At 44.7% G+C, this 24287-nt stretch overlaps 1 protein-coding gene across 12 annotated transcripts in view; it reads left to right on the top strand.

Moving 5' to 3' along the window:
* The window catches only part of LOC148013569 (uncharacterized), a 126064-nt gene that overhangs the window by 85973 nt on the left and 15804 nt on the right, over positions 1-24287 (top strand). For 11 of the 12 annotated variants that reach the window (XM_087667506.1, XM_087667503.1, XM_087667500.1 and 8 more), the window contains 2 exons: positions 6320-6387; positions 6538-6607. The exons of the other annotated variant lie outside the window; for it this stretch is intronic. In XM_087667506.1, coding sequence (XP_087523632.1) covers positions 6320-6387; positions 6538-6607 — 138 coding nt within the window. The remainder of the gene's footprint in view (positions 1-6319; positions 6388-6537; positions 6608-24287) is intronic. 12 annotated transcript variants of the gene reach the window in all.

The following is a 24287-nucleotide window of genomic DNA, read 5'->3' as shown; positions in this document are numbered from 1 at the left end:
CTCATCCTCCAACAAACCAAGGCTGATGGTGGCAGGACCTTGGGCAGTGTGGCACCAACGATGGTGGCTGATTGGAATCAGAGAGAGGGGCTGCTTTGATACCAAAAGTGAGAAATCAGAATCAGCTATGGAGAGAGAAACAAGACAGTGATAATTAGTGAGTTGAAGCAAGAGAGTAGAGTGTACTTGTTGAACTGAAAAGGTAGAGTGAAGGCACAACCTAGGTTAGGTCAAGGGTTGACCTAACCGGCCCTCCACCAATTGACTAGAGTTAAGCTAACTCACTCTAGTCTTTAATGTCACTACTTTGAAATGTGAAGACACTAGGTACACACACTAAAGTGACACAAAAGTGTCCACACCACACGAATTACATGGGCAGTGCCTAGCATTGATAAATTCTAACAAGAGGCATTTGGCAATTGAGTATACTAATGTCCCAAGAAACAATATTCAATTGGAAGATTGCAAAGTTGGCTTGAAGCTAGGTGGTTTGGCGTGTAGGGGAGGCATCCTAGTCATCGACACTGTACAATGTGTACCAAAAAAAATAAAAAATCCTCTAGCTCTTAGTAAAGGATGATACTAGTGCAGCATAAGTCAGTGGAGATGAGGTTAAGAGTGAGACCAGGGCTAGACTTTGGGAGTTAAAAAGCAGCTCACGCATGATTCAATTGAGATGAGGTTAAGCATAAGTCAGTGGAGATGAGGTTAACAGTGAGACGAGGGCTGGACTTTGGGAGTTAAAAAGCAGCTCACGCATGATTCAATTGAGATGAGGTTAAGGGTGAAGCTGTTCAGGTGGATTATGGAAAGGAAAAAGGAGGCTCTGAACAAAGTTGCTTTGTCTTACTATTGACACTTGCGGTTTGTTTGTGTGTAGTGGGGTTGACATCGCAGCCTCTGCTTTTGAGCCGAGCTTCTAATGCAGGCTGTTAGTTTCAGAGTGAAGCAATGCGGAAGCGAATGACTGTGACAAAGAGTGAACAGAGAGAGAAGAGAGAGAGAGAGAGAGAAAGAGACAGTGAAGTGCAGAAAATATGGAGTGAAGAATGCTGTATAAGGATGCAGAATTATACACGGGTGCAAAGTAAATATTTGCTTATGTCTCCACCTCGAGGATCTCGATCTCCATCAGCTCCGAGTGCAATCTCTGTCACCAGCAGGCTGAAATTTGTGAGATACAAGTGTGGAACAATGTGCTGGAGAGCTGCTATATATAGCAAAAAAGAAATGCCAAATAATGACCAGGCTGGCTGCATTAAATGCAGCCGACTGGTGCAGAACTGTCTGTCCGACTGCACCTGTCCGATTGCAGACATGCCACATGGCATCTGACCTGGCAGTGATGACGTGGCTACTGATGTGGCACCTGCGTGTCTTCTGTTCTGACCTCAACCTGCAATAAGTTCATTCTCATGTTGCAATGAAAATCCATGGGCTTGAAGGTTTGTAAGCATTTAATTGACGGATGGCTCTTCAGGACCATTCAATGAAGCTAGATAATCTAGTATGCCAGAGAGGAGGAGCAAAACCTTTGTGTTAGGAAGGCCATCAACCATACTTTTCGTGAAACAAGGCTTGACTCTGAACAATCAGTAGTACATGATCATGAATGGGAAATAAGTGTACAATTAACTCCAGTCTAACTTGGTTCACACTAAATGGCGATTTCCATCCAATCAAAGAGGAGATGAGGCACTTTATTTTGTCAAGCTTTGGCAGATGACCCATAGTCTTAGATGTGGATTCATAGTTATCACAAGGTGACCATCTTTCAGCCTCCTTCAAATGTGGCCATCATATAAGACTCAAGTGGCATGGCATATGGAGCTGTCCTCAGACGCAGAGATCTAGGAAAGGCCCAAGGGCTTTGGGGATGTGGGCTATGAGGATGTTGCAAGCGGTAGGCTAATACAGCCATTGGACACACCATGAAACTATTGGCCACTGTAGACTTTTAACAGCCAAATTGGGGTATAACGAAGTCAGAGGTGGGAGAATATCAATGACATGTTGGAAGGTTAGATGACAGCTGGAGACTCCCTTACGTGGGGAGTTAATGACCTATTAGGAAAAGGTTAATTCAACATAGCTCATCACCCTTTTGCTCACCTGTACTTGTGTAAAAAAAGGTTGGTTTATGGCATATGTGTATTGATTACCAGGCCCTGAACAAGAAAACCATAAAAAATAGATTTCCTATACTAAGGATTGATGATATGCTTGATTGGGTAGAGGTAAGCACAATTTTCAGCAGGATAGACTTTACCAGTAGTTACCATCAGATATGTAGAAGGCCTAAAGATGTACACAAGACAATACATTTAGGTTATATAAGTTCTGCCATTTGGGCTCACAAATGCAAATGTGGTATTCAATCATATTAGGGGTTGAAAATTGTGACCGTACAGGTCTTTCATTGGTACCTTTGTCAATGATATCACAATTCATTCAAAGAATGAGGCAGAATATCATATGCATTTGACTACACTGCTTGAAGAACTCGTAAAACACAAGATGGTTGTTGATGCAAAAAAGAGCGATTCCTTTATGTAAGACATTTATGCATTGTAGATGCTGCTTTCCATAGATCCAAAGCATCAGTTTTACACATGAATGCATTCCAATGTGTCTAATCAGATTGCTTAGCATGTAACAGTAACCAAAAGATCTATCAATCTGGGATGGAACATTATTGAAATGCCCATAAACAAAGGAAATTTGCAGCCAACGATATGAAGCCATTTGAGGCCATACATTGTCTTATTGCTTAATGCCTGAGGAGCTCTAACATTTGCAATTTCATAAAGTTCCCCAAAAAGTACAAATCTGTGCCACCTATCATCTACCTTTGGACCATTATAAGTACAAACAAGTTCAAATCTTACACCTAAAATCACCAGTAGAAAAAATGAGCAATCTCATGCATGAAATAATTATAACTAGCAAAACAAACTGGATGTGCTATGCTAGTAGGGAGCTAATCTCCAAACAATCACCATTTCTGAGGATCACATAGACCTTTGCCATTATATGACACATTCTTTATTGAAGTAATCATAAAGATATACAGAATAGAAGAGCATGCATAAATGATTCAAGTCTTAAGCATTGCATCCATATCAACTTCCCTTTGCCTCATGAATAGACTAGACAAATTTGTGTGTATGAAGAGGTGCGAGGCATCATTGCTTGCCATAAGAGACCCACCAAGACACTTCTAACCTCTCATGCTAGAACAATTATTGCAACGTCCTATGAAGGAGCTATTCAGATGAGAAAATAATACATTGGACACATGGACATGACAACTTACTGTATTTTGGCATCAAACATTTGAGCACGATGACATCCTGATTTCATTTGGCTATTTGGAGTTATTGTTGTCAGTGGTTGTTATTATTATTATTTTGTTGGGCCTCTAGATCTAACTTAATCTTTTTAGCTTTCCCTACATTCATAGATCTTTACACTTTGATTTATATTTTTATGATGAGAATAGACTTAATTACAGTGAGTATAGTGGAGGAATTGAAGAGACTGCATAGAGACAAATGTTCCTTGGAATAAGCCCCAAGTACTCCATGGTATTGGACTACTGATGAAGGTGAGCTCTCATGTTTACTCTGGAATTGGCATCAAAACTGGATGCATTTCGGAGAGTTCAATTGTGCTAGCCCCCAAAAGTGGAGAAAGTGGAAAACTAGCAGCATGTGTGGATGTGCAGAACCTGTCACTTTGGGATTACCGAAATCCAATTTCAGGAATCTATGGTTCCCTGAGTAACTGAACCCCAAAACCAAGACAGCAGAGACTAGATGCGATAGGCCACTGAGTATGAAGAAAGTATCTGTAGGGCCAAAATGGCCAAACTCACAAGAATGTATGGTTTCTTTCTGTCCAGCTTGTTTGAAAAGACCAAACTTTAACCCAATTGAAAACTTGGATGTTTTGATAGTCCAGATGAAAGTCAAATCTCTATGTAGGAAATCTGGCATGCTTGTCGTGAGAAAATGTATCCAAGAATACTGCAGTGACCGGGAGACTGGAGAAGATGTGGGATTGTCTTTGTAGCATGTGAACCTCTGAAAGATCGGGGTGAGGCAATCTAGCATTTTTCCAATATCAAACTTGGCACACGTACATACATGTATGCATACATGTACACATGTGCAGTTACACATAGAGAGGAAGGTTGTCTTTATGTCAAACTATCCCTTTTTGAGAGAGGTAAGCTCACATATTCTCCATGTTTGCCATCATGAACATCACACGTATTGAGAGTGGTTCCAACCATGAAATCATTACAATAAGGGTGAGTTATCTGTTTGAAAGCTATAAAGCATATTTTCCTCTGTATTTTCACGCAGGTCTTCCTCTAATACATACAGACGATTGATTAAATGCAGAAATCTGGGTCTACATATTTTGTATTCCCTTCCATATGTGTTAATAGGACCTTGCAAAGTGGAAGGACTGCTCATCTATCTCTTCATCATCGTCTACCAGCTTAAAATTTATTTGTTTTTTTCGTTTATTGTTGCTGTTTTCCATGTTTATGCATCCTCCACACACTGTGGTTATTAGACATTATAATTTTCATACACAACATGAATATCTGATGGCCTTCCTTTCATAAGGATTGCTTATAATGAATTTCTATTTCTGTGAAAATCTATGTGAACGTATTTGAGAATGGTGAAGGATGGTAGTCTTTAACTGTGGGCCACCAGATGGCTTGGCTTTGCTTTGCTGCAGCCTCCCGCAAACAAAAGGATAGGAGCCCTCAGCTCTGGCCAAGTTATTTAGTAGATTAAGTTGGGAGCTTGGTAATCTAGAGAGTAACCAAGGCAGGGAGTGAGTGTCCTTTTGTTGCAGCCTACCCTCTTCTCCATACTGGCTTCCCACTTGGTCACCCATTTGCTGCAGCAGGCAAGATGTGTTACATTTTACGTTCCATTTGTCAAGCTCTCTTCCTCTCCTCCCACTGCTTTTTCTTATCCCTCCCACCACCTTTTACCATCACCACTGCCTCCTATGCAGCTCTGCTGCTAGCTACAGACTGTAAATAAATGCTAGGGAAAACACATGGAAACACAAAATGTATGACAATGCAGTGAGCACCAACTGTGGAAAGCCCAATGAAATGAATGTGTAGGACTATGAAAGTGTACAAAGAGGTTTTGAACCTGTGTGTCGTAAGGACCAGGAAAGAGCTGAGTTGAGAGTGGTGTCAGCAGAGATGCTAAGGTCAGCTCCGAGAGTGTGTTGTACTTGTGTTGGTTCCCAAAATGCAGCAGCAGTAGTCCACCCATGACTGATGATGATGTGGGCACTAGTGGAGGGAGCCAATCCTCTGATTGGCATGATGACTCTGGGCAGCAAAATGCAGGTGATGCAAGTTGGAACAGCAGGCTGGCCTCTAGAGAGATGAAATGCATGCTGCAGGTTGAGAATGCAGCAGATTTGATGATGATGACATGGACTGCTGATGTCAAGAGAGTTGGGAGGGCCTGGGCAGCAGCACAGGAGGCTGGACAGAGCAGTAAACAGGCTGATGGACCTCCAATAGGCTGGGGGGAAGTAGAGAAGGCTGAGTTTGATGGCAGCAATTGTGGGCGGCAGATCATGGTAGGTACAACAGCACTGGCAGCTCCTCCAAGTGTAGACAATGTCCTCCAAAGGCAGGGCAGGAGTGTGGAATGGTTGTGATAAGACTGGGCGGCAGGTGACAACTCCTATTTGGGTGTGAGCAGTACATGGTGGTGCTAGATGATGGAGGTGGAGATGGCTGGTTGGCTGCACTAATGACAATAGTAAAAGTGTTATAATGAAGAATGGATGCCCACAACATGTCCTTTTATGGGGATTTTTGGGTACTTTTCCTACTGTCCCAAAAACAGTCTCCAAATGAATGATTGCCTTTTTGGGGCTGTATTAGATGGAGAAAATTGGGTATCAATGCATGATAATTTTGTGTCAACACATGCCTTGATTTTGGTTGCTTAACATATACAGCCTGGTTTCTTCCACCACCTTGCCTATGGCTAGGCCCTACTCCAACCTGTTTGCACTCAGTTCGTTGAGGCAGGACACTCGCCCGTAGCCACTTTCTAAGCTGCAACCTTTCTTTCCCATGTCAATTTACTAAGTAGCATTTTAAAACAGACTTGCTCCAGTTAGATCTCTTCCTCATTCATATTAACTGTTATGAGCTGAATCATAGAAATTTTCAGTTCCTCTAAAGCATTGGACACTAAAAAGGTCACTCACAGTTTAAACATTAAACACATACCAACATACCTTTTTCCCCCAGGTTGATATTCGACAAGGGATGGCACTGGCTACTTTGAACAGACTGTTAGATGATGGTGGGGCTAGCAGGTTGTAATGTACAGTATTTGTTGGCATTAGAAACATATTTCTGCAATTCTGAGTTTCTGACAACAGTACAAAGTACTAATTTCCGTGTCCGTTTTGGCATCTTTCTTTACTCTATGCATAAGGATAAATACAAATCTATCCTTGATGCAGTTATGATTTTGCTTTCTTGGATGCTGACAAAAGAAAATATTCTGAGTATTACGAGCTACTTCTGCAGCTGGTATGCTTTTCAGATTTTTGTTGTCTTCCATGGGTTCTGAAACTTTGATGTAATAGTTGCTACCAGTTTTTAAATACCTAAAGAGGCTTATGATTTGATATTTGTAACTCATTTTTTTCTTTTGTAAAAAAAACAGGGTAGCTATATTGTTAAATCTGGGGAGAATACAATTATCTAACCAAAATATAAAAGAGTACTGCATTTGTAAAGGTGACGAAAAAGCATAAATCTGTCGATGGGTAAGCATAATAACATTGATTAAATGCACACAACAGCTGTTAAATCATTAGTAGCTCTGTCCTGTGCCAAGACTTCTTTTAATGAACAAATCTAGTGAAGCACATTCATTATGCATTAACACAGAACTATCATGTATTTTGGCCTAATTTTACTCCACAAAAATTCTGCTTTAGCCATTAATCATTGCCTACTCTCCTGCTGGCCACACTCCTTGGATGACCTGCCACTCAGCCTGACAAGGTGCTGCCCGGTTGCCTAGACTGCAAGCTGCCAAGTCTGATCCATGCAGTCACGATGCTGCCACGCTGCCATGGGAGGACATTGACAGCCCTGGAGGATCATCACCAACAGTTTCCCTGCTGTCACCATCACATTGAAGTAGTGCAGCTTCTGTTTTCACTGATACAGCCTGCATTTTGCAGTTTGTAAGGAGTGCCAGTTAAGGACAATATCATTTTCCCTTTCTGCTGTTCATGGAGTTCTACTTAATGAGATCATTATTTTCCGTAAGGAGTGCCAGAACGACATCGTCATTTTCCCTTTCTGCTGTTCCTATGGAGTGCCAGTTAACGGCATCATCATTTTTCCTTTCTGCTGTTTGTAGAGCTGCCATTCAGCCAGCATACCTGCATTCTACCTGCTGGAATCTTTGTTGGTATCCTGCTGTTTGGAGGGCTGGGTTTTTCCCCCCTAGCGCTGCCCACATCATCATCATTCCCAGTGGACTGATGTCGCTGTATTTTGGCATCCATCTTGGCTACAACACACTCTCGGAGCTGTTACCCATGTCTCTAACACCTTCAGCTCACCTTTGCCCTGATCCTTAGACACAAAAGTTTGAGTCCCCTTGTATCATCTGTATACACCGTCATCTTCATTTGAGAATTCATAAGACTGTTACTTTTGTGTGTCCTACAATTTGTGTTTCTCTGTGGTTTCCCTCACTTTTCTTACATGGTATCAGAGCCGGGTGCTCTTGATTGACATGTGAGCCTTGGTCAAGAACGCTTTGCATTTGAGAGGACATGAGAACACTTTTAGAGATGTCTCAATCATTGGTACCCAGACTTTGCCTCCAGGGAAGCAAAGGAATATATAAAAAATGAGGATTATTATTTTCTCTCTTGTGAAGAATACTGAAAAATCTTGAGATGGAGACATGGATTAGGGTGTTGAAGCCTTGGATCCAGTCATGGATGTGGAAGAAGACACGGTGGAAAAAGACATCGTGCCCTACATCGATTAGAAAGGTCCAATCAAGCTCATTCAGAAAATGCCGTCACCCTTGATGTTGAAACATTGGCGGCCAATTTCTTTGATGGGATCTATCTATAAAATTTTCACTAAAGTCATGGCTAATAGTCTCCACAAGCACCTCCTTACCCTTGTGCACCCTTATCAGTATGGATTTATCAAGGGCCGGAATATCTTGCACAATGTATTGAATGTTCGATTGGCCATCGACTTATAAAGCATTCCAAGTAGGAAGTCGCGTTGATTCAATTGGACCTTGAAAAGGCTTTTGATTATTTGGATTGGTCTTTTGTGGCAGACCTCATGCATGTTATGGGTTTCAGCCTGTGCATGTCCCGTCTAATAGACGCAATCAGCACGGATGCTCTTTGTGGGTCATGATAAATGGTGGGGTCACTAAGCTGTCCACTTTGGCGCAATCAATCTGACAGGGTTGCCCCTTGAGTCCCTTGTTCTTTGCCCGGGCAACCCATCCAGTCCTTTCTATGCTTTCTCACTTGGTGACAATGGGATAGCTGGCTGGTCTCTCTCTTTCCTTTGGCGAACACTTTGTGGGCCAATCGTTGGTGGATGACACATTTATGATTCTCAAAGCAGAATGAGTGAGGCTCCACACGGCGTTGGATATATGGAAACTTTTTGGCCAAGCTTGTGGTCTTTGTATTAATGCAACCAAATCCTCCCTCATCAGCTGTAAGAATCGGATTTGCAATCTTTGCGGGATGGTGATTCCTTGTGGGAATGTCATGCGGCATTTGGGTTACTCCTTGGGTGTTGATATTCAGCCCAATGGCATACGGCAATCTTTGTTGCTTCTTTAACATGACTTTTGTACCCATTTAGTTATTTGATCTTCTATAAAGTGAGTTTATGCACGATGGCCTATAGCCGTCATGCATCTTGTACTTGTTTCATAATTAAAACAATTACCTATTTTGAGAGAGAGAGAGAGAGAGAGAGAGAGAGAGAGAGAGAGAGAGATTTACGAAAAAAAAAAGAGAGAGAGAGAGAGAGCTGATTTACTTTATTGGATGTCAATCTTCATACAACCACTCTCAAAATGGCACTTTTGCAAGCCCTATGTGTGCAAATCCATCCTTGGATTGATATTATGAAATTTTTTATGGAGGAGACCAGTATCTCCCATGTTGGCATGGTTTTCCAAGCATCTTGGTGGCATTTGCTGAATTCTATGAGGCCCCTCAAAATGTCGCAATCATTTCTTTTGATTCATTGATTGCCTCTTGGCCAAGAGATACTTTGCTTTATGGTTTGGCAAAGGAGTCTAATGCATTGCATGCAGAAGTGTTGGCCACATCTAGGCTGCTTCATTGACTAGATAAGGATTTGCAGCGAGATAAATTTAATTAGATGGATTGATTGGGGCTGCGATTGGTACATGATGCTATCATTCTTGGGTAGTCTCGTCTTTATTCTTTGCGATGCATACGCAACACTTTCGGGTGCCTAGAGGTTATAGATAGATTTGGTTGACCTTGCAAGACTAGGTTCAGTGGTATAATCCAGTGCTTGCTTTTCAGCCTGCTTCAACATGGCAAAATTGGATGTTTCTAAAACCAGATGATTTTCAAAAAAGGTCCGCTAATTAGATCTACCACAAGATGGTAGAGGACAAATGATAGGTCATTGAGAAAGCAAATAAAGTTCGGTGTGCCTGTGATAACAGAGAGAAATGGCGGGATAGATTTATTCAATTATGGAGGTCCAAGATTCCTTATGAGGGGAAAGTTTGTGTGGAGGCTGCTTATTTGTAGTCTTCCTATTGGGGATGTCCTACGTGCTTGCAAGATCTCAGAGGGCCATTGTGTTTTTTGCAGTTGTGATGAGACATTGATTCACCTCTTCATCTCTTTCCCCCTGGCGAGACAGATTTGGAGCTTTGTTTCATGTGTGGACCTCGACAACTTGTTAGCCATGGACACCCATCCGTTCTTGGATCTCGGGCAAGATGTTTTCATTGTCTTCTTTACACTTGGATTATGCCTACCTTTTCCAATTTCTCAGATGGACAGCTCTCTGGCGCATTTGGTGTACCTGTAATGCCTTTATTTTTGATTCGCCCTCGGGTGTTCATGGTCATGTGGCCCATGTTCGTTTATTAATCTTATGGCAGATTTCTTTCATGATTACAGCAGGTGTGGTCCTCCTTGATGTGGCTGCTCCTTGGCTGGATATTGTTTGCTCTACTCCAGTTCTGCAGTTAGCATGATATTTGTGTATTATTTTATAGTAGCCTTTAGGCTTTGACTTGTACTTGACAGGATTTTCATGTCTGGCCAGTAGCTCTGATGTGAGACCTGTAATCTTTCTGTTTGGATGGCCTGAAGGCCAGATGTAAATATTGCAACCTTAATTTACATTGATTCACGAGAGAGAGAGAGAGAGAGAGAGAGAGAGAGAGAGAGAGAGAGAGAGAATCAACACTTGAGAGAGATAGATGGCGAAGCAATGGCGGATCTGGCTCCCCCCTGACCTGGTGATGTGCGTCCTGCCCTGTGCGCTGCGGAGATCTCCCCTCAGACCAGCATGGGGTTCGTTCTGCCCTGACGACTGACTGCTGCTCACGTTCCTTGTGTGATTGCTCCTCACGTTCCCTACCTCTAATTGCCTTCTGAATCTGCTTCACTGTGACTATTGTAGGGGGTGTGCCATGCACCTGATCTTCGTGACTGCAGGTTATGTGACCCTGCACTACAGGTTCCATGAATCTGCTCCTATGTGTCTGTTTGCTGTGTGTCTTGAACTTGATCTTTGCCAGAGATTGGATGCTTGAGAATCTGCTGCAGGTTGCGTGCCCTGTTGCTGAATGCCTGCAGAGCTGAGCATCTCTGGTGGCTGTACACCTGTGTGATTGCAGGCCAAGTGCCTGCATGAGAGAGAGAGAGGACCAGCATATGGCAATTTCCGCTGCGTCTTTGCTATGACTTTTTGTAACTCTTGGCTTGTTTACTTCTTGTAGCGAGAGAGAGAGAGAGAGAGTTCTTGCACACGATGCCGTAGAGCCACCGTGTATCTTGTAATCATGTAAACTTGTACTTTTTTTCGTAATTAATACAATTACCTTTTACGAAGAAAAAAAAAGAGAGAGAGAGGACCAGTGGGCAACATAGAGAGAGAGGAACTGACAATCTGAAAACCTGCAGGCCTGTGCACAGCCAGATCTGCTTGGGTAGAAGATTCTGGATGTGCACACATATAGAACAGAGCCTGGACGACCTGCATACCCAGACACCTGGCATACCTATGCCCAAATCATGTGCATACCTGTGCCTAGACACAGGCCCAGCTTCTAGCAACAGGGTAGTGCAACGAAGTGCATTCTTTGATAGGGGCTGCAGACAGGAAGGTGAGCCACAAAGGTATGTTTTCCACTGAGCAAGTGCAGACTTAGACAGGGATTCAGGACTGAAGGTCTGGATCCCTATGTCCGAGCTGACTACAGCCTTCATTGATGAGGTGGTGTATGCCTTGGAGCCGGAAATGGATGAGGACGAAATGGTTCTGAATTCTGATACTGAACATGCTAAGCCAGTTGTTAATCGCTCCAAATATGTTGAGGTCGCCCTGACAAGTGGGACAAATGCATTGCCTTGTGGGGAATCGCAACCATTGCCTTGTGCTCCAGTGGACTGGTCAGACTTTGTCCTATGCACAAGCAGCCAGGCAGCTAGATGACTCCTAGGACTTGGATTGGGAACATCTTTTGGAACTCCTAGGACTTGGATGTGCAACATAATCAAAATAATTGTAGTCACCTTGATGAGAATGATGTTCTCGTTACTACTGTGGATACAAAGAAGGTGCTGCACTCATTTTCCTCCTTTCATGAAAAAGGGGTCATCCTTTTTTTAACCTACCATAATTCCTATAATGTTCTCTGTACAATCATGGTTGATGAGTGTCGTGCAAGAGGATTGTGTTGAGGGCATTTTTTTGGGCCCCACAGGTCATAATGATGTACTTTTAGGCAAGTTGCAATTGTTTTATGATTGCGGACTGGTGCATGTTGTTTCATGGAGGCCAATGGCGGGCTTCACAAAACTACTAAAGCAAGAATACCTAGTGGGTTGCCCAGTTGTGTATTGGGCTGTTTTGCTTGATGCCATGGCTAGGATTGGCAAAGTGTTGGTACCTCCTAGTACTTTGATTTGTCAACAGAATTAGAATGTGCATGCTGTAGGATACCTCTCACAAGTGTTCCACTTGGCTACGTGTCAATTCTCTTGGTATGCATTGAACATTCCCTATAGTTCCATCTTAAATGGGGAGCTACCTCGTAGAATAGGATGGTTCTACCTCGTATATACATATAGATGCCCAGTGTGATAGAAAATTTAGACAAAGAAAAGCAATTGCTTTCATCCTTCTTTGATAATGCCCATGGTTGGCAAGAGGTTCATTCGAAGAAGGGCAAATAACCAAATGATGTTTAGCACATTGGATCCTTGGATCCTGGATAGAATGTTTTGCGTACCTATGTACGTTGTAAGGATAAATCCTTGTCCCACGGTACTGTATGACGTGTTTGAGCACTAAGACAACCTGGTGCGACAGAAGTCACCATGTAATCTCCCTAAGCCGGTGGCTTTTGATAAATGTGGGGATTGCAGATATCTGCATCATAGTATGGTTGATGTGGATCAAAGCTCGACTTCTAAAGTGCATATGAATGGGAGAAATGCTTTTGCTATGTTGGTAAATTTTTCATATAAGGAACTTCTTGCTGTCTTGGCAAATATAGCCACAAAGAGGTAGTTGCAACTTCAATCTTGATTTTCTTTCTATTCATTATGATGTTGGCTACATGGAACGTTTGAGGTATTTGTTTGTGTGCAAACAACATGCTATGTGGTAGACCTTGCACTCTAATTCTTGGGATGTTTTGTGTGTGATGGAGCATGAGCGTCGTAAAGAAGCAGGGAGAACCTTGCCCTGTCAAGGCTCCAAGCTTTTTTATGTTGGTGTTTTTGCATGAACCCATTGGAGTGTGTTCTTGATTGTTCGAGAGAAACTTTAGCCTATTGTGATTACAAGAGAGGTATCATGAGGACATGAAATTTTAATGCTTTGCTTAGCATTTGATTAAAAGTTAATCAAATGTGCAAATGTGACTTGCACTTGTGAGGTGCAAGTTAATTATTTCACAATGTGGGACCCAAGACTCGAGATATCAATTTTGGTGCCAAAGGCAAAAGTTGTAATAAGTTATGCTTGACATGTACTAGGTGGTACTTGGTATTAGAACTTGGCCTTGAACGTTTAATTCGCCATTAATGTCAGTGGTGGCACTAGGACATTGGCATTAATTAATTAATTAATGCTTGTTCCGGGCTAATAAGTACTCAGGATCACTTGGGTGATCAATTTTCCTAGCCAATTTGATTGTTGGTGAGTCAAATTATTTTTTTGAGCCATAAATAATTATTAAATTAATTTTTAAAATTTTAATTCTGAAAATTAATTAAATAAAGTATGATAATGTTGGAAATTTGTTTTGAAAGGTTGCTACTTGTCAAAACTTTCCCATGCAAGTGGGAAAAACGTTTGAGAGAGAGAGGGAGAGAGAGAGAGAGAGAGAGGGGGACACGAGAGAGAGAGAGAGAGAGAGAGAGAGAGCCCTCGGAACTTCAGGGTAGGCAACCCTTTCCTGCCCTGGCTATGGATCGCCCTTGGCAGGACTGGGACCTTGCAGGCCGGTTGAGTCTGGAAAAGGCCTCTACTAATCAGGTGTATCATCTTCTCATTAAAGATCACCAATGGTTGGGCGTGAAAGTTAATGCTGTTTGGGGCCTGCGGAAATCACTGTCATGGTGGCAGGCAACGCTGATGGAGGGATGGCAGAACAAGACACCTTTCAAATGCAAGGTCTTTCTGTGGCGGGTAATGATTGGTGGTCTTCCTCTTGCCTCGGCCCTTTCCAAGCGTCGAATCTCGAATGGCACTTCCTTCTTCTGCACCACTTCGGCGGAATCGGCCCGACATCGTTTTCTTTCTTGCCCGCTCGCCAAGAATATCTGGTCACTCTTGTCACGAATCTGGCACGCGGTGGTGGGGTCTTCACTGACTCCCTTCGATTGGGTTTTTGTGCGCCCGAAGTATCCCACACCACCACCGTTACATATGAAGATCTTATTCCATTTTTTCAGATACTGGGGATGCTGGCACATTTGGACCACCCGAAATGCTTTTCTCTTTGATTCGGCTTCTAATGTACCGCGACATATTGCAAGGCTTAAAGGGCTCTTGCATTGGCAGCTAGATCTCATCAGGCACTCTGACTTGCTCCCTCGGGAGGATTTGTATTCCTGGCATTTGGCAATTGCCTCTGGGTCCTTGCCATGATTGGTGTAACTTTTTAGTACCCTAGTCCGGGGATTTCCCACACGTTGGCCTATGGCCCTCGTGCCTCTTGTACTCGTGTAATCATGTAATCTTGTACTTTCTTCGTAATTAATACAATTACCTTTTACGAAAAGAGAGAGAGAGAGAGAGAGAGAGAGAGAGAGAGAGAGAGAGAGAGAGAGAGAGAGAGAGAGAGAGAGAGAGAGGCGGAACGTGACGGGGAGCGCGATGTCGTCGCCTGGTCGCCTCGCGCGGTCGTCGGCTGCCTGACCCGCGCTCGTCCTGCGTGTCGGGGACCCTGCCGTCGCCATCTGACGTGGGAGCCGTTGCCTGTCCGCCGCCTTTCGACTTGCTACAGCGTCCGTGCCTGCGCCTCTGCCTTCTATTACCACTTCCGTCTACGCCTGGCACTCTCCAAATCGTCCTGCTCCCCGCCTTCTTGCGACTGTGCTACGTGGCAGATTGGAGGTAACGATAGCACGGCCCTGTCCCCCGCTGACACCCTAGTCGTCCTGCAGTCGTGTGGGATCTGTGTTTCCACAGGCCTGCGGCAGTCACAGTTCAGGAGCGGCAGTGCCTGAGGAGGATCTTTGTCCTCCTTCCTTCCTGTGGCAGGTGACTGAACGACTGCGAGAGCCAGAAGCCAGTTCACAGCTACTGCACCTGTGCACAAAATTTTCATATAGGGCCTGAAGAACGGAGTCCAGCTCCTGTAAACCCTAAACCTGGCGGTTGTCAGAGAGGCGGCATCCTGAACAGCGTCCCCACTGATCTATATAAAGAAGGCGAGAGAGAGAGAGAGAGAGAGAGAGAGAGAGAGAGTTCGTCCTCTGTGTGAAGACAGCAGTATGGCTGGCCTGGATTTGGATTTTCTTGATCGGACGGTGGCAGCCCTTGGCCCTGATTCCGATGCAGAGGAGCCGGAAGATATGGTGCCATGCACGGAGGAGTTGCCGCCAAGTTCTGAACAGCCGCCTGCCGGCAAACGCTCCAAGCCTACGCCTGATGAGCCCATGAGTCCTCCGGAACGCTCCTATGCGCAAGTGGCCTCTGATCCGGTGGATTCGCAGGAAATCGACTGGGAGCATTTGCTGGACTTCGCCAATACTCTGCTTGGCGATTATGTCCAGCATAATACCGAATCTTTTTCTGTTGCGGGAACGGATGATGTGCTGGAAGCCACGGTGGACCCCAAATCCGTCTTGCGATCCTTCTCGGTGTTCTATGACCGTGCAGTTATTCTTTTCTTCACTGGCAGGATCCCAATGCTTTCGCATATTCGCCAGTGGTTGCACCATCTATTGCAAGGGGAGTCGGTTGAGGAGATTTTCCTTGGACCTCGCGGGTTTTATGAGGTCCTGCTGAAATCGGAAACGCATCGCGCTGAGCTCCTGTCCAAGTTGCCGCTATTCTTTGATCGCCGCCTGGTTCATGTTGTGCCATGGCGCCCCATGGCCGACTTCCAGCGTCTGCTTCAACGCGAATGCCCGGTGTGGGTAGAGGTGGAAAACTGTCCGGCGGTCTATTGGCCCATGTTGAAGGATGCAATGGCAGTTGTGGGAACAGTGCTGGTTCCCCCAAGCCTCAGGGCGATGAACCGCAACCGTTTATGCATGCTATGGGACACGGCCAGGAAAAGGCCTGCTTGGCTTCGCCTCAATTGTTCGGGCATGCATCCTTTGTATTTTCGCTTAAAATGGGGCAACTTTGCGGGCCACTGCTTTTCATGTGGCAAATTGGGGCATTTCATGGCCGAATGTCCTGAAAAGCAATCGTCTTCGGATGATGCGCAGGTTGTGCTGCCCAAGGACGACATGCTGCTTGATGCCATGCCCCAGGAAGCCCTTCAGTCTCCTCATGTCATGGACAAAGGCAAACAACAGGTCCGAAGTGTGGATTCCCGTCGTACTGACTGGATTGAGGCACGTCCTCAAAAAGGTAAAAACTTGGATACAGGCTTGGCGGATCCTGGGCCTCCCGCTTCCCAGGATTCCGTGCGCACGTATACGCGCCGGAAAGAAATGGCCACTTCACAGCAGGCTCCGCGTCCTAGGGCCCCGTCGGGCCCCCGCAATCAGGCTCCAAGGAGAGCCTATACCGACGGCCCCAGAGGCCCACCTGCCAAGCTGGCGTTCGATGCCAAAGGAAATGTTATTACACCCTGGGATCGGCGTTATCCCCGCCCCTCTCCCAAGGCAGTGGATTGCCCTTCTACCTCCAACGCAGGTCGCCAGAATTCTTTTGCAGTATTGGCTGATTTTCTGGATGAGGGTGTCCTGGATGCTCTCGCGGAAAAGGTGAAATCGAGGCAGCAGGTGCCTCGTTCCTGACTTCCTTCTTTGAGGATACATGAAGATAGCCACGTGGAATGTGCGAGGCATTTGCTCTCGCCATAAGCAACATGCCATGTGGACCGTCTTGCATGAGAACCAGTGGGATGTATTGTGTGCAGTTGAGCACAAAAGTCACGGTGAAGCAGGAAAAGTGATGGATTGTCATGGATTCCGCCTGTTTTATGCAGGGACCCATGCTACGCACTATTCGGGCGTGCTGATGATTGTCCATGAGAAATATCAGCCTGTCCTTGTTAAAAATGATGTGCAGGGCCGCTTTCTGGTGATCGAAGTCTTATTTGAAGGCGAGATTTTATGGCTGTTGGGCCTCTATGCTCCGAATGATCCCGCATCCCGGCGGAATCTTTGGTCCACTTTGCAGGGCTCCATGTCACTCGGCCGAAGGGGATTCTTGATGGGAGATTTCAATATGTGTGTCGACTCTTCTCAGTCCACTTCAGGGCATTCGGTAATGGATACGCCGGAAAGCCGGGTGTGGAGTTCTTTTGCTTTGCACGTGCTCAAGCAAGATCTTTGGTCGTGGCTTCACCCTTCTTTTTCAGGGTTTACGTTTCATTCCGCACAATATGCAACTACCTGGTCGCGGCTGGACAGAATGTATATCATGCAGGGCGATGACTTTCTTCCCGACATGCTGGAAATGAAGGTCTTGCGGCAATATGCGTTGTCGGACCATTTCCCCCTCCAGCTTGAGATGCGGGCACACTCTATTGCACCTTTTGTGCAATTCCTGGATAGGCTCCCTTTACGTTTCAACTCCTCTTATCTGAAGCATTCAGTTTTCCACGGCTATATGCAGCAGTTGATTGAGAGGTTCTTATTGGACTTCGCCTCTGAGGGCTGGCCTTCATTTGCACGGCTGCTCTCTAATGTGCAGCGGGTTGCTCGCCAGTATGGGATCCATCATGCCTCGCTTTGCCGCCGACGTCGACATGCAGCCGAAGACTTACTGGCCTTGGTCCGTTCCTTGCTCCTGGATTCCCCTGATGATGATTTTCTGCTGTCTCTGGAGAGGCGGTTGGCCCATCTTATTCAAGTGTTTCAGTTGAAATCTTATCAACAGGCCAAGCTGCACAACTTGATGGACACAATGCAAGATAGCTCCTGCCAGTCTCATAAGTTCTTTCGCGCCTTGCATGCATCTCCGCCCCGCGAAAATATGACCAGACTCCAGGATTCAGAAGGTCGCATGGTCACGGATCCGCAGACCATTGTCACTATGTGCAGAAACTATTTTATGGATCTTCTTGGTTCCTCTTCCTCGCCTTCTAGCCAGGTTACGCATGCCCGTGCGGTCTTCTATCATCTGGTCCGCCAGCAGGTTCCAGTTGATATGCAAGCCGCTTTGGAGACGGATATTTGCGAGGACGAGGTTATGGATGTTTTGTTGCACCTGCCGAATGATAAAAGCCCTGGCTGGGATGGTCTCACTAATGAATTCTTTCAGACCTCGGCCACGCAGTTGGCGAAGCCATTGGTGGCCATGTTTCAGCAGGTGTGGGAAACGGGGGTCATGCCCTCCTCATGGAAAGAAGGCCTTATCAAACTAATTCCAAAGGTCCCTTCGCCGTCAAAGTTGCAACACTGGCGACCAATCTCGTTGATGGGCTCCATGTATAAAATCTACTCCAAAGTGCTGGCGAATCGGCTCCACAAGCACCTTCCAGCTATTGTGCATCCTCTCCAATATGGTTTCATTAAGGGCCGCAACATTCTGCATAATATCTTAAATGTGCAAATGGCCATTGACTATGCGCGGTACTCCGGTCAGGAAGTGGTATTGATCCAATTGGACTTGGAAAAGGCATTTGATTATGTGGACTGGTCTTTCATTGCAGACCTCATGTCGGCTATGGGCTTTGGTACCCGAATGTCCCGATTGATCTACACCATTAGTGCTGAGGCTTCCTCCAGAGTTATGCTTAATGGTGGAGTTATAGAGCCATTTGTCCTTGCCCGCTCGGTCCGACAGGGTTGTCCTTTGAGCCCTCTTTTCTTTGCCCTGGCGACTCACCCGGTCCTTTCAATGTTATCCTCCATGGCAGCCTCTGCCCAGCTGGCCGGTCTGTCTCTTCCGTTGGGTCAGCACTTCGTTAGCCAATCTTTGGCGGATGACACCTTTATGATTTTGCAGGCGGACAGGGACAACATTCGAAGGGCATTAGATGTTTGGATACTCTTTGGTCAGGCCTCTGGGCTTCGCATCAATGCCCTTAAGTCAGCCCTTCTCAGTTGTACGGAGCCTGATTTGCAGTCCTTAGGCTGGCAAGGCCGGGTGGTTTCCCGTGGCTCCATTGTCAGGCATCTTGGATACCCATTGGGGGTGGATGTACGGCCAAAAGCCCTGCTGGAGTGGATTTCACAAAAATTGGCAGCAAAGTTTATGTATTGGAAGTCGCAAGCGTGGCCATTCCATGTCCGCCTCAAAGTGGCCCAGACAATCATGCTTCCAATGCTAACGTATTTCCTGCCATTGTTGCCATGGACGCCTACTACTTTGAAGGCCCTCACTCAGCCCATCCGTTTCATGCTATGGAAGAAGGACTCACTGCAGGCCGGCATTTCTTGGATTTCTTGGTCACACGCATGTACCCCTAAGCGCATGGGTGGCGGAGCGATTTTGGATGCACACACTCATATGTTAGCTCTCCGTTGGTCCCTTTTTCGTGCCATGTGTGTGGATCACCACCCTTGGTCCATCATAGCCCGTTATTTTCTTGAGGACAGCGGGCTCCGCCATGGCAACACATGGCTTCGGGCTTCCTGGTGGCATGTCCTTAATGCTGACTCTCGTGTTTCCAGTCCCTCTTCCTCGTTGTTACTGCACTTGGTCGCCTCTTGGAAGGTAGTGCTCCAAAAGGCCCGCTGGCACCCAGTGGGGGACCGCTTGCAGACTAATTCCTTTCAGCTGGAATTGTTGGCAGTATCGAGACTCCTTTCATGGGAAGATAAACATCAACTCAGACCAAGATTTAATCGCATGGCCCGTTTAGGTGTGATGTCGGTTGCGGATGCTACCCTTGCTACTCGCAATGTCCTCGTCTCATTTCGGACTGCTCGGCGACTCTTTAAGATCCCGCGTGGATACCGTGATTTGTGGGAGCTGCTTTCGTCGAAGCTTCAGGGTTGGCAACCCTTTCCTGCCTTGACGGTGGATCGCCCTTGGCAGGACTGGGATCTTGCAGGCCGCCTGAGTCTGGAAAAGGCCTCCACCAATCAGGTGTATCATCTTCTTGTTCAAGATCACCAATGGCTGGGAGAGAAAGCTAACACTGTTTGGGGACTGCGGAAATCGCTGTCATGGTGGCACAAAACGCTGATGGAGGGCTGGCAAAATAAGACACCTTTCAAATGCAAGGTTTTTCTTTGGCGGGTAATGATTGGTGGTCTTCCTCTGGCCTCGGCCCTTGCCAAGCGTCGCATCTCGAATGGCAATTGTTTCTTCTGTACCACACCGGCGGAATCGGCCCGACATCGTTTTCTCTCTTGCCCGCTCGCCAAGAATATCTGGTCACTCTTGTCGCACATTTGGCGCGCGGTGGTGGGATCCTCGCTAACTCCTTTCGATTGGGTTTTTGTGCGCCCGATGTATTCCGCACCGCCACAGTTGCATGAGAAGATCTTATTTCACTTTTTCAGATATTGGGGATGCTGGCACATTTGGACAACGCGCAATGCTTTTCTCTTTGATTCGGCCTCTAATGTACCCCGACATATTGCCAGGCTTAAAGGGCTCTTGCATTGGCAGCTGGATATCATCCGACACTCCGACTTGCTCCCTCGAGAGGATTTGCATCCGTGGCATATGGCAATTGCCTCTGGGTTGTTGCCATGATTGGTGTAACTTTTTCAGTGCATTACTACGAGGCTTCCCCACACGTTGGCCTAGGGCCCTCGTGTATCTTGTAATCAAAAAAAAGAGAGAGAGATAGAAAGAGAAAACCTCTTCACATGATGGCTTTGTGTCATCATGTATCTTGTAATCCAGTATTTTTTTCGTAATTAATATAATTATCTTTTACGAAAAAAAAAAGAGAGAGAGGGGTCATTCTAGCCTTGTGCATGTAGAAGAGTAGTAGTTGATTTGTTCTATTTTTTCATGATGGGAGCTTGAATTTTCTCTTCTCAGCATTCTCTCTTATCCTCTAACCCATTTTCATCCTTTCTTTGCAATTTTCAGCAAAATCAGCCATTGGAGTTGGAGATTTTAACTAATCTCTGTTGTAAATCCTAATTTACAGCATAAATTAGGGTTTAAGAGCCACCTTTGGAAGCGTGCTTAGAAATTGAAAGCCTCAAGACTTGAATTTCAATGACTGAAAGTGGGCAATTTCAAGAGATACAAGTGTCCATTTAGTGAGCAAACATTTGGGACTAAATTTGTCACCCAAGGAGCACAATTGAAGGCCAATTCAAACCAAAGGGCAAATTGGTTTGAAGGCATGTTGGTCATTTATGACAGCAAGAGGCAAGTGGAGAGTGAAGGAGATTTAGGGAGTCTCATTGTATTCCATCCAGATTGCAATTCAAGATAAAGAAATATTGCAAGGGGCGCTTGTTTTGGGACCCCTAACAAGCTGTCCATTGTCTAAAATTAAATGGTAACATTTGCATTTTCAGCTTATGTGAATTTTATGCTTGCTGTAATTGTTGATTAATCACCTTATTACCACCCTCTTTGAGAAGGAAGGCTGGTTTCAAAGATGCGTTAGGTAGATTCATAGTTGTTGAAATTACTTATGATGGGAGAGTGCTATGGTTGGTGCCTTTGTATGCATCCAATGATGTTTTTGGTCGTTGTGAGGTAAGGTTGCAGTTGCGAGAGTGTCTTTCTCTTAGAAGGCCTAGACTTATCATGGGTGATTTTAATATTGCGTCAATCCATCTCATATGACTTCTTGACATGGACTTATGGATGGGCCCAAATGCTAGGATTGGAATGCTTTTGCATTAGTAGTGTTGAAATATAATCTATGGTCTTGGTTATCTTCCCTCAACCATGGTTACATCTTCTATTCATTCAGTACTTGGAAACCTGGAGCTGTCTGGATTTGCAATATGTTATGCATAAGGATTCTTTTTTGCTAGAGGTTTTGGAAATCTAGGTTTTGCCAAGTTATATTATCTTTGATCACTTCCCCTTGGTGCTCAAGATACATAAGCAACTTATCCATTTGTTTTGATGCCTTTTAAGTAAGCTACCTTTGTGTTTTAATTCCTCTTTTCTTGGGCACAAGATATTTGATCAATATATGCAAAATTACTATATTAGTTCTCATTGGATCTTCCATCTCAAGGGGTAGCCTCTCTTGATTTGTCGAAATGCACTGTGCAAACAATTGCTAGGCAATATGGAATACATCATGCTACCCACTGCAAGCAAAGGTTACAAGCCCTCCGAACAACTTCTAGCTTTGGCACACTCTCCTTTAATTGACTCGCCACAAGCTTTCCTTTTGGTTTTCTTGCATTTGCCTAAAGATAACAGCCCTGGATGGAATGGTATCGCTAATAAATTCAACTCAATTGGCTGCACGTTTGACAACCTTATGCCGGTAGGTATGGATGACCAAAAATATCGGGCACTCTTGGAAGGAGAGTGTCATTAAACTAATTCCCAAAGTGCCATCCCCTTCAACTTTGAAGCTTTGATGACCTATTGTAACTAGCCTTCCTTCCGTGGATGGGTGGTAAATCCTTGATTATGACTTAATTACAGCAGCAAACAATTAATGCAAACCTGAAAATATAAATTTACCTACTGATCTTGGACAATGCACACCCAATTGGTCCCAAAATTGGCGCCCCTTTCGGTATTTCTTTAGCTTTATTGAGCAAGAACTTGATTTACAATGGTATTCTCCCAATCCCTTTCGGTATTCCAACTGCCCTTGCTGTTCAAAATCACCATCAATTCTTTAATCTTATTTGCCCCTTGATTTCGAGCAATCAATTGGCCTTCACCCACTTTGATGGAGATGGAATATGCCCCAAATTCAATTATTTGCTGGTCCCTCCAGTTGAATAGGCTTTAAAAAAATAGCTTCAGCCCTATTGAATCCAAGTCTTGGAGCTTCTAATTTCTGGCACACTTCTCGAGGCTACTGCTACACCCTAATTTCTGCTTTGCAGATTAGGGCTTATAGCAGAGAAATCTGAAATTTCTCAGCCTCCAATGGTCCAAATGCTGAGATCTTCGGAGCAAGGTTGTGAAATGGCTAGGAGATGAGAGAAAGCTGTAGAGAGAGAAAACTCAGAGTTTTGTCGCTCGCAAAGAAAGATTGAAAATCAATCAAATGCAACCGTTGCCCTACCATAATAGCATGTAAATGCAAAGAACTAAAGTAAATTAGTCATTTACTATTGTTGCCTTGTCTCAACAGCTTGTAGATGCTATCACCTGTTGTTGATTGGTCTTCTCCTGCCCTTGGTTGCCTCAGAAGGTCCTCCAATGGCTGCAAATCAAACCAACAGCATCTCTTTTCTCTGTCTTGCAGGTTGAATACACTAGAAATGCCTCTATGTAGTCTCTAAAGACGTTTTTCAGTCTTGCATGGGCATTTTTGACAAGTGGTAGCCTTTTCCAAATGGTTTTTTGAACATTATCCATAATTTCATATTAATTTTCAGTCTTAAAATTTTAAAAATTAATCTAATAAGTATTTTGATGCTCTGAAAAATAATTTGACTCAGCATTAATTAAATTGGCTAGGCAACTTTCATTCTCGAGTGTCTTTGCACCATCTTTTTGACCATCTGATTGGCGTCAGGTACTATTAAACGCCAGATCTCTAGTGTCACCAACTTGCACTTATGGCCAAATGAATGACCTAGGCCAATAATTGGCACCGAATACCACCAAGTACCTGTGCGGCATAACTTATAGTAACTTTTGCCTTTGACATCCCACGATTTCCTCGGGTCCTGGATTCATAAATTGACTCTAACCCCAGTTACACCTCACATGTGCAACATTTACTTAACCATGTGATTAAAAATTAATCCACATGTTAAGTGAGTTTTCAAAAATACATGTCCTGATGACAGCCCTCCTCCTTGAAATCTTTGCAATCGTCCTCGATTGCACTGCCAAATGCATTAAAAGCAAAGTACTATACTAGAATTTCCATAGCGCATCATAGTCAACACAACATTGCGCACTGTTGTTCAACCATTCCTATGCCCAACATATGCTGAAAATTACCAACCAACATAACATAGCATAAGACTCACACAGAATCTCAAAAACATTGCTAGATTATCATGTGACATGTCCATTTTTCATGAGCTCAACTCATCTGGCAAAACCAAACCATAGTATAGCGAAAACCTAGCATAAACCATGGCTAAAACATCAATGGCATCATAACATGTTGTTGTCCATGGAACTAGATGTAAACCATTGAAAACTGAGTATAATTTGATCACCTGTTGATCTGAGAACTGATCACAAAACTGCTGCAAACATG

Source organism: Lygodium microphyllum, chromosome 26 (assembly GCF_053477565.2).
Source record: "Lygodium microphyllum isolate KBCC chromosome 26, Lygodium_microphyllum_v1.1.10, whole genome shotgun sequence".
NCBI classification, from domain to species: Eukaryota; Viridiplantae; Streptophyta; class Polypodiopsida; order Schizaeales; family Lygodiaceae; genus Lygodium; species Lygodium microphyllum.
The sequence above is the reverse complement of the archived record's forward strand: the minus strand, read 5'-3'. Positions and strand labels throughout refer to the sequence as shown.